An 11,686-nucleotide genomic window follows, 5' to 3' on the forward strand; every position below is an offset into this window, starting at 1 on the left:
GTACATGAGACTAATAATTTTTTTTTAAAGCAAAGGGTTGTCACACCACATATTGACTTTGTTTCATTTATTACTGTTTACTGCTTTTTATATTATTGTTTTAAATGTAGAAACATTTAATTTCATTATTTTTGAAGGCATTTTTACTCTACAGTGTTTCTTTGCATGTGCCTAAGACTTTTGCACAGTACAGTATATAATTGTGTAAGTGGGTGGGCTCCTTCTTAGTGATTGGCCAAAAGAGAAGAATAAAAGTGCAGAAATGAAGCAAAATGGACGAAAAGTACAGCTCAGTATCAGAGATGCATGTGCTTGCTGAAGAAATCTAGTTTAAATGGGATTTTTTCAAACAGTTTTTTTTTTAACTCTGTAGATTAACCATGTCAATCAAATAAGGGGGCGGAGCTAAAGACAAAAACGATTCTCTGTGCTTAACTGCTTAACAGTCTGGGTAAAAACAAACACACAAACAAACACACAAACAAACACACAAACAAAAATACAAGCACATTCAAGATCTCTGGAAGCCCATGAGAAAAGTGTGTTATTTACTCATCACTCCTTGACTAAGAAATTGCAGGTGTAAAGTTGTTTCGCAGTGTAAAATACTTCACATACTATTTAGTAGGGTTGTATGCGAAGGTTGGAAGGTTACCATGGCGACCCTGACACGGTACTGTTTACTACGGAAGTGCTGAGATAATAACACTGTATTAATAATACATTAGGCTAATATTAAAATATTAATACATAAATGGCACGACATATTGTTGGTCCTTAGTTTTCATATGAGTGTGATTAAAAATTAAAATAAAAATAAGTGTGTGGTTAGTGGATCTGGCAACCGCGGCTTGTGGGCGTGGCTTAGCGGCTCTCAGGTTTCTTTCCACCGCGCCTGTGATTGTGTTGCTCTCAGGCGGAATGTGCCTCAGCAGTCCGGCTGATTATGGAAATGTTACGCTTTTGAACCTTCCTGCTAAATTTAATGCACTGGTTTTGGTTTTTTGTTTTGGTTTTTTCCAAAGAAGAATTTTTGCGAGTCGTTTGGACCTCCTTGGCCACTCCAGACAGGTATGATTTCTATTAAAGTGATGCTTTCTGTGCTCCTTTACTGTACACATCAGATCATATTAATATTTAACAGATTTGACTTGCAGGTAGACAGAAAGGAGGCAAATACAGAGCTGTGCAACACGAGTGCTGTATATTTTCACCAGCTGAACAAAAAACAAATGCAATACAGTGTGTAGAAAGAAAGCCTGAGAGTTGAAGTGTGTGTGAGAAGTGAAGAGTGGCACAGTGTTGCCAGGTGTGTTCAGGGGAAGATAGGTTGTGCATTCTCAGAGAGGGGCGACAAGTCTCAGGATGACGTCATAGATTAATCTGCATTTTCGTGATCATTTGTATATCAAAACGTGGTCCATGAAGAAGGAAATTTTCTTTAAGACACTTAGAATATAGTAGAATAGAACAGGGCTTTTGTCAGAATAGAAAATAATAGATATTACTTATTTCTTAAAGAAATAAGTCTTTGGTCATGGCACCATACAATACTTACTCACATATTCCCAAAGTTTTTACCAAGAAGACTAAATGAAGCAGTGGGCGTGAGTAGCTGTGAAATAGACACAAATGGAATGACTTGCTTATATTGCTTGTATCACCAAGAAGAGAGTTTAAAATGAAGAAGTAAGAAGTGTGCAGGTGGGACAAACAGTGGTGATCAGTGGTTGGTTGTTGGGAACTATGGTGATCAGTGGTTGGTTGTTGGGAACTATGGTGATCAGTGGTTGGTTGTTGGGAACAGTGGTGATCAGTGGTTGGTTGTTGGGAACTATGGTGATCAGTGGTTGGTTGTTGGGAACAGTGGTGATCAGTGGTTGGTTGTTGGGAACAGTGGTGATCAGTGGTTGGTTGTTGGGAACAATAGTGATCAGTGATTGGTTGTTGGGAACTATGATGATCACTGATTAGTTGTTGGGAACTATGATGATCAGTGATTAGTTGTTGGGAACTATGGTGATCAGTGGTTGGTTGTTGGGCACTATGGTGATCAGTGGTTGGTTGTTGGGAACAGTGGTGATCAGTGGTTGGTTGTTGGGAACAGTGGTGATCAGTGGTTGGTTGTTAGGAACAATAGTGATCAGTGATTGGTTGTTGGGAACTATGATGATCAGTGATTGGTTGTTGGGAACTATGATGATCAGTGATTAGTTGTTGGGAACTATGGTGATCAGTGGTTGGTTGTTGGGAACAGTGGTGATCAGTGGTTGGTTTTTGGGAACAGTGGTGATCAGTGTTTGGTTGTTGGGAAAAACGCAAGCGCAACTCAGTCAGGCTTTACACACTTTACACTCAACTTGTACAACCAGCAGTTGTGATGTGAGCTGGAGAGCTATATATCCAGTGCAGCACACCCATAGCTAGGCTTTTTTTTTTTTAATAAAGCCACTAAAGGGGTTAAAAAAAAAGTTGCTAAATTTAGCGACAAAATTGGCAAGTTGGCCAATACAGCCTTGATCAGGCACACTGATAACAACAGGATGAGTATGCACATGGCAAAGAGGGCACACCTAGATACACACACACACACACACACACACACACACACACACACAGAGGAAGGATGCTGTGGGTGATGATGGAAATAATGATTATTTCTGTTTTTCAGCTAGCATGGACCTTGGATCACAGTTTTTCTGGGCCAGCATCCTGTTACAAGCATTTGGTGAGATTTTGAAAATGCTCCTTCGTCTCTGAAACCATGAATCATGAATCCAGTCCTGAACTCAGAATACACCTGATGCAGATGAAGAACACCTGGATCAGGTTGTGCTGGACAGAACAAAAATGAGGAGTCGATTTGATGACTTGAGATGTGTATCAGTCACGTGGTCTGTCGGGTTGCCAGTGATGGAGTGATGGTTTTCAGCCGAGTCAGAGTTTAAAATTCTCTCAGTTCACTATAGAAATCATAAATAATGCATCTCAAAAACAGAAGTGAACGTGTTGTTTTCTGGATAAACTGTGCAACAGCAACCCGATTGCATTTACAATAGTGTCAGAGAAGTCCGTGCAAGGATTTCAACATTAGAACACAAAATATATGGAGTAGATCATGTGGTGTAGTGATCCAGTTGAGGTGGTTTCATGAAATAGAGTTGTTATAGGTTTGTCTTTGTGCCTAGAAATAGACCAGGTTCCAAAGATCCGAGACCAAAAGGCTAAAAACAAAATGTTCCACAGTTGATAGTTTGATGCTCATCATTTAAGACAAGAGTTCGAGACTCCTTAAAATGCTCATGTAAATGCCATGCAGTCTCCAAACACAACTAGTCAAATATTAGGCTCAGAATAGTCCAACTGCACACCACAGTGTTATATTTTAAACATTGCTAACATGAAAATCCGAGCAGGAAGCCGAGACAAAAGAGAAGTTTACCACAAAAACCCTAGCATATGTGAGGGGTGTTTTTTTTCAGCCAAGCAAGAGTAAGAACACAGTGAGACAAAAGTGTGTTGTGAAACTAATAAAAAATAAACTGCTCCTCCAAACAGACCAAACAGGTCCCACCTTCTTGGTTTATTTTGGCTCACAAGATTGAGGCTTGTAAAATCACTGATCAGAGTTCACCTACATAAAGATAGCATGAAGCAAAAGTAAGCTTTGCTAGAAGCAGATGCAGCATTCACGTCCCATCAGTGAATTAGCAATTAGCATGAGTTCATTTTATTTACATTTGGTCTGTTTGCTTTTTCAGCTAAAGGGGGTCAAATCAAGGGGTCAAAAGTTATAAATATTACAGCTAAACCTTAGATGTTGTCACTTCCATAACAGACCTTTTGACCCAACTATATATATATATATATATATATATGTGTGTGTGTGTGTATTAAGTTTTGATAAGTTAAGTATAAGTTTTATATATATGTATATAAGTTTTGTTGTTTTCCTCTGAAAACTGTGATATTAGGTTAATTGGTAGTTGTACGATAAATGTATTCTTCCGTTCCACTGCACTGTTGTCCTGTTTGTAGGATTAATGTGTTTTTACACGATCAATAGATCTGGTTCACTGATTTTTCAGGAACCGCTTAAATAGGACACATCTTCAATATTCAATTAAGTGAAAATAAAAGATGTGGGAAAGGTATCAGTGTTGCGGTTGAGATGCTTGCAACTGTTTCCTTTTAACGTGTGAATCAACGTTGTAATGATTAAGTGTTCTTTTACCATTGCTGTTCCCCCAAACAGTTCTCCCGAGCTGCCTCTGTGTTTCGGTTCGTTTCCCGAGCCAGCAGACCGTCTATGTGGTGAGCGGGCAGAATTTGGTCCTGCAGGCTGAGTTCGAGTTGCCTCAGGGAGATCACATCACCAAGGTCACATGGGAGCACGAAGTTGAGGGAAGAAGAAATTCTGGAAAAACTACAGTGGCTGAATATCCTGCTAAAAGCTCCGGAGGCCGGGTGACTGTAGACAAGGGCGGGTCTGTGATGACGTTACGGAACTACCAGAGAACGGACAACGGCGTGTACACGGTCACCGTCCGAGACCAGAAAGGAGGTCAAAGTTCAGCACACTGCACTGTCCACGAGTACGGTATGAAGTTTTTCAGTTTTCAAATTTGGTAGTCAAGCTGTTTACACCAGCTGGTTTCATCCTTCGGTTAGCATAATCCATATAAACGTTCAAGTGTACTTGATGCACCCGAGATACATTTAAAACAGATTTAAAATTAATCAATAAAACCACACCACATATACGATGTCTTTATCAACCAAGTAAGGAACACTTGGGGGTGTACTGTTATAACAGGATGTTCTGAAGCGCTTTATCTTAAACCACAGCAATTTACCAGTGATTAAAACTGTTCATTAAAGAACATCATGTCATACTTTTTATCTGTTTATAGTTACATTTAATGTTGTGGAATGTCTGCGAAACTATTGCCTCTTATCACTTGTGTTATAGTGACTATAAACTGTTGTCCCCTCACCAACACCACCTCACAGAAAATTTCACCATATCAGCAAATACACAGTTTTAAATCGGTTTATGTGGCATGTCCACCATACAAGTCCCTGTGTAAGATGTTACTACAGAAACAAAATAATGTATTAGAACAAGTGCATTAATATAAACCTGTGATGTTATAGAAAATTAATCAGCAACTTCTGACCAGATTTGAGAATTTAACCTTAAATACCCACCATACAGTAATCCTGGACGACAAGCGTAATCAGTGTACACAACCCAGACGCAGTTTATAAGTGGTAGGAAACTGATACCAAAGGACGTGACTACAAATTATAAACAAGTTACCTTACAGGAAGTTTGAGGACAATAACAGGACATAACAGTAGCAACCCATGATTTGTTTGTCCCTGTTATAATCAAATTGTAAATACTATTATTGGAAGATGCCCAGCACGTTCTAATTGTACGTCCATGTCCTCACTTTGTTCTCATGCCAAGTTGACTGGTGGAGCGTCATAGTAGCTCTACTAAAGATCCAATCCTGAAGCTCATTCGTGTGAACGTTTGCTGTCAGTTGTTAATTGATTTGTAAATTATGTATGATAACGTAAGTAAGGAATAACACACGACAGACTTTGCTGTTGTACAAAAATATTCCACACAGGGGTGGTGTGATGCGTCATGACATGCAAGTGGAGTGCCGCTACTCCCCCGAAGTGCTTTATTTTTGTACAACAGCACAGTCTGGATTGTGTTATTCCTCTTATACCATAGCAGTTGGCCAACAATTACAATGTTTAACTTATTAATGAATGATATGTCATACATTTTAACGGTTTATAGTTAGATTTAATGTTGTGGACTGTCCGAGAGACGAGTACGTTCCTGTTTTCACCTACGTTATAGCTGCAATACACAGTCATTCCCTCACCAGCTTCTCTCTCCCTCTCTCTCTCTCACACACACACACACACACACATACAGTGCAACCTGTAATTTTGCTGAGAAAACAGAACGCATACCTGAGACTGAGAGCACTAACAGCTGAGACTTCTTCCATAATGTTAAATAAATCTCACAAATAACTTCACCACATCACTGATTATAAGAATGTCTTTGTTAAACACCTTCTTAAATCTGTTTCTTATTAGTCTTAGATTATTTGGAGCATCCACCTTACAAGCCCCTGCGTATGAGCTGTTGCTATAGAAACAACCAGGCCGGGTTATAATGGGATTTCACTCTAACTAACCAGAAACAACAAATTTTAAAGTGTATGATTAAAATTTTATCAGGATACAATACAGATACAAGATGTCTCATTTGTCGTTTTGCTCAGCAAAGTGTAGTCCCAGGTAAATGCGATGTTACTCAATTGATAAATACTGCTAACTTTTCAGGAATGACCTAAAAAGGACATCCTCATTAAATTCTCTGACATAACACACAGACGTAGGATTAAAAACAGACATAAAGTGACTTGTCTAGTTGTAGTTAGTCAAGACTTTGTTTCTCCGTTCATGTGAGAACTTCTGCAGTTCTACTGATGAGGAACTGGTGAAGTGCCTCAGACGTATGAAGAAACCTCTTCAAGGTTACAACACAAGCAAAGACGCAACATCTTCCTAATTCTAGACATGTAATGATTTCAATGAGTGAAAATCATCATAAGGCATTTCCAAGACAGGAATTGTTTTCAGGGACTTTTTACAGGAAGGATATGAGTTCCTTTCTGAACCTTTTTAGCTTCAGGGTATGTGCTTTTCTGCAGACCAGCGGAGTTACTGTTACCACTCCACCGTTGATTATTTTCCATGTTAACAGCACATCTCGAAGTATTTATTCCTCTTATACCACAGCAATTTGTCTACGGTAACAAACATTATTTTATTAAAGAACAACACGTCATACTTTTTATCTATTTATAGCTACATTTAATGTTGTGAAATGTCCGCATGACAATGTATTTCTTGTTGTCACCGTCGTTCCTTCACCTCTCTTTTTTACTCTCTCATGAAAAAAACACAGCTTATCATGATACCAAGAAATCTCAAAGTCTAAACTCCTCTGTCGTTAAGACTTTCGCATGTTGGAAAACTTAAAGTTACATCTTTACCACTGACTGATACAAAGCGCTGACACTGGAGACTCCTTCCAAAACTCAAATCTCCTCAAAGAACTTATCAACAATTACACATGTTTTTTTTCCTCATGTTTCCACATGAAGAACCGGATCTGATTTCAGTTCCTTCTGATTTTATGAACCTTCATGAACCTTCTCAGTTTCTGCTTCAGGGTACAGTAGGTACTTCTCTGCAGAGTAGCAATTTGTCAATGCTAATATTTATTAAAGAACAACATGTCTAACATTTTATCCATCCATAATTACACTTAATGTAAACCTTTTATTTTAGATGCCTTTGATTAGCTAGCTTTGTAGTTGTAGTTAGGTGACACCTATAGATGTAAATATGTTCTCGGACCCGTTGTCAGTTGATTTATCCTGTGTGTGTGTACCAGAGGCCGTGCACCACGTGTCAGTGATGGTGAACGTGTCGCACTCCAGCCTGCACTGCATGGAGGCCTGGGGGACGGAGCCTGTCTTCCGTTGGCTCCATGAGAAAGCCGCAGTGACGGAGGCAGTGGGCCGTGTGTCAGCCGATGGCACCTCTCTGTACCTGAACACAGCGCTGTGTGGCCACTTCACCTGCATGGTGAGCAACAAGCTGGGCCACAGCTCGGCCACCTACACCGCAGGTACGCATGAGTGTGTGTGTGTGTGTGAGAGAGCAATGCAGGAGAACATGCATGAAAACCATAAATATATATACTAAATTGCTAGGGACATAGAGTGCACTAGGTTTTTAGGAGAGAACATCTGTTTTTTTCCTAAAGTAATTTGGAATTTTTTTTTTTTTTTGAGCAGTCAAGCTCAGTACACTCTGTTAAATAGGCATTTGAAAATATATCTTTTTAATTTGGCATTTAATTGAAAGTACTTCCTCTGTTTTGATATTAATAGTTTCATTAGTTTTAGTTAATATTCTTAGAATTATTTTATTCTACATTTGTGTACATTTTATTGCTTTAGACTCATTTTTGCATTTTGTATATTTTCACTTTATATTGTGCATTCTATTAGGATACTCAGCAATTTTTATTACTTGATTGTACAACACTGTATGAAACGTGCTCTATAATTGAAGTTATTATTATTATTTAAACTTAAATAATAGGGGGCTCCTAAGTGGTATAAACAGAAAAGTACTCGCCCTAGAGAGCACGGCCAATTTTGCTCTCTTGACTCTCAGCTATGGATGACTTTCATCGCTGGGATTTGAACTCATGATGATTCTACGATGATGCTACAGCCCTCTGTGGCAGGAAGCCAAGAGAGCAAAACTGTCTGTTCTCTGTGTGGGAGGGGCATGCACTCTCTTCCCTGTCAAACACAGTGAAACTAGCCAATCATGGGTGTCTGTGTGCTCATGTATGCCGAAGATAGCGCTTTCCTCCACGTGTTACCCTGTGACACTGCATGATGTGGTGTGTGTGTGTGTTCCAGTGCCCTGTGAGAGAGAGAGCAGAGGTACTGCTGTAGCTGTTGTTTGTCTCATGTTCTTGCTACTCTTGGCTGGAGGTTTGGCCTTCCTGCTCTGGAGGTACATGAACACAAAAAAAACACACACACGTGACAAGATACAACACTAAAAATATAATACACATTCACTTAGTATTTACATCATGTTTGCATCTATTCATATGGCACATGAAAAGAGTTTCAGTGAAGAATGATTTTCCTAGTAATATAAAATATTAATGTGAGAACGTCTTAAATTAAAGCTTATTGTGAGACAAGTAAGGAGTAGAGGCTTGCGGTTATAGGAAAATAATCAACGACAGGGTGGTGTGATGTGGCCCGACATGAAGCAGAGTTATTATTACCACCCTAAAGTTGATTATTTTCCTATAACAGCATGTTCCGAAACATGCTGTCCCTCTTATACCACAGCTAATTTGCTAATGATTACAATTAATTTATTAATGAATGAGAGATCATGCTTTTTGTCCATTTAGTTACATTAAATGTTGTTGAACGCCAGCGTTTGTCTCTCTTGACGTGAATAAGACGCAGCTTGTCATGTTACTGAGAAACCAGAAAGTGTAAAAGTCCAGAAAATATACCAACTGTTACAAAGCACTGACACTGGAGACTCCTTCCATAAATTTTAAACAAACATCATCTTACAGAAGACTTCACCATATCAATGAGTATATGTTTTTCTTTATTCAATAACATTTTTAAATCCGTGGATTATTTGTCCTAGATTATGCAGCCTGTCCGCCATACAAGTCCCTGTCAATTAGCTGTTACTATAGAAACGATAATGTATTAGACCAAATGCACTCAGATAAACCTGGGATTTGACCAATCAGATTTGAGAATTTAATACCACTGTGGTATACAAATGTATTAAATGCATGTTCAGAGGATAGAAATATATACATAAAGGACTGATGAGGGACAAATGTTGTTTTTGTTGTTTCCAGGAAACGCATTAGTTACAGCAGCAGAGGAGAGAGACTCCGAGAACCAGACGAAGACATTTAACCTCCACTTGAGTCTTCGTGTCCGACTGAACCAAAATGGAAGAGACATGAACTTAGACTCTGAGGGATCAGTCGCCTCTTTTCCAAGCACTCCAACCATTAAGAAACATTTCAAACATTCTACAGGGGTTTCACTGGCTTTTAGTCACAGTTGAACAAGTGAAGTGAAGTGAAGTTCTCTTTTTAAAGGACCTTGACGAAGAAAAGAAAGCTGACGGTTGAGCAACTGTTTGAAGCTTTGAAAAAAGGAACATGTACAGCTTACTTTATTTCCTGTGGGTTATACTGTTTGTTTTCCAGACCTGTTTGCATTTCATTTTAAATACTTCAAAATAAATAAATAAATACGATTCCAAAATATAAATAAATAATAAATAAATAAATGTATAAACTGTATACATACACATTACTGTACAATAAAAAGATAATTTTAAGGTATTTCAAAGTACATGTTGTGTAACGTGTCTAAGAATGAATATAGATAGAGAGATAGATAGATGATGGGTTAGAGTAGTGCATAAAGGTTTTTAGAAAAACAGGATGTTGCAGTGATGCAGTTCAAGTTTATACCATACTTGTATTAAAGTTACACATGCAATGTGTCCCTTAAAACAATGGTTCTCAAATATTTTGCAGCCAGGGAACCCTTTAAATACAAAATAAATTCCACAGAGTCCCTCAAAACTGATTTTTTTAAAGGAAATTATGAATTTTTAATTGAAAAATGTAGATGATATATACTAGTTTGTTTATATAATATTTTGACCGTATTATATGATTTTGACCATGGCATGGTTGTTGTTGCCAGATAGGCTAGTTGGAGTATTTCTATAACTGCTGATCTCCTGGGTTTTTCACACACAACAGTCGTTAGAGTTTACTCCGAATGGTGCAATAAAGAAAACCATGGCAGTTCTGCAGATGAAACGCCTTGTTGATGAGAGAGGTCAACAGAGAATGGCCAGACTGGTTTGAGCTGACAGAAAGGCTACAGTAACTCAGATAACCACTCTGTACAATTGTGGTGAGCAGAAAAGCATCTCAGAATGCACATGTCGAACCTTGAGGCAGATGGGCTACAACAGCAGACCACGTCAGGTTCCACTTCTGTCAGCCAAGAACAGAAAGCTGAGGCTGCATTGGTCACACCAAAACTGGTCAGCTGAAGACTGGAAACATGTAGCCTGGTCTGATGAATCTGATTTCTCCTGAGGCACACAGATGCTAGGGTCAGAATTTGGTGCCAACAGCATGAGTCCATGGACCCAACCTGCCTTGTGTCAACAGTTCAGGCTGGTGGAGGTGGTGTAATGGTGTGGGGGATGTTTTCTTGGCACACTTGAATCACTTGAATTCCACAGCCTTTTTGAGTATTGTTGTTGACCATGTGCATCCCTTCATGGCCACAATTTACCCATCTTCTAATGGCTACTTCCAGCATGATAATGCACCATGTCACAAGGCAAGTCATCTCAAACTGGCTTCATGAACATGACAATGAGGTCAATGTTCTTCAGTGGCCTTCCCGGTCACCAGATCTGAATCCAACAGAACACCCTTGGGATGAGGTTGAACAGGAGAGTCATAGCATGAAAGTGCACCTGAAAAAATCTGCATCAAAGGAATCTGTCCAACATCTTGTGGAAACTATGCCACGAAGAGCTGAGGCTGTTTTGAGAGCAAAGAGAGGCCCTACCCAGTATTAGTATAGTGTTCCTAAGTGTTCCTAGAGTGCTAAGTGTATTTTGGCTGTTCATAGTGTCATAGAGCTTTTTCTTGAACCTTCCACTAACACTTTCTTCAATGAACAGTGGTAATAGATTATCAGATTTCACAAAGTTTTTTGTATCACAGTGATGCAGATAACAGCAAAGGCCCCAGTACAGTGTAAACTGCATCTCCAATTATATCTTGCATGAGTTTATAACAAGACACAAGTACATGTGCCAAGTGGATGAAGTCGTCTCACTTGAATTCAGCCTCAGTTGGCAGACAGAAAACAAACATTTGTGTCCATGAATTCATCTTTGACCCACTTTCTGATCTGTGAAAGATAACCAGCTTTAGTTTCACTTTGACATATGAAACATCTGGTTA

General features: G+C 39.0%; 1 protein-coding gene across 2 annotated transcripts; it reads left to right on the forward strand.

Moving 5' to 3' along the window:
- The first annotated feature begins 877 nt into the window (after positions 1-877).
- Positions 878-10,147, forward strand: si:dkeyp-97a10.2 (uncharacterized). 2 transcript variants are annotated; one of them, XM_026924919.3, is made up of 6 exons: positions 878-1,071; positions 2,676-2,728; positions 4,256-4,600; positions 7,499-7,735; positions 8,544-8,640; positions 9,530-10,147. In XM_026924919.3, exons 1-6 carry the CDS (start codon positions 986-988, stop codon positions 9,588-9,590), a joined length of 879 nt encoding a protein of 292 aa, XP_026780720.3. In that variant the 5' UTR covers positions 878-985; the 3' UTR covers positions 9,591-10,147. The 2 variants fall into 2 exon arrangements, with proteins under 2 accessions (XP_026780720.3, XP_026780721.1); XM_026924920.3 differs by having other exon boundaries at positions 879-1,071; positions 2,672-2,728; positions 9,530-10,144.
- Positions 10,148-11,686: the final 1,539 nt, after the last annotated feature.

This window comes from Pangasianodon hypophthalmus, chromosome 22 (genome assembly GCF_027358585.1).
Source record: "Pangasianodon hypophthalmus isolate fPanHyp1 chromosome 22, fPanHyp1.pri, whole genome shotgun sequence".
Taxonomy (NCBI): domain Eukaryota; kingdom Metazoa; phylum Chordata; class Actinopteri; order Siluriformes; family Pangasiidae; genus Pangasianodon; species Pangasianodon hypophthalmus.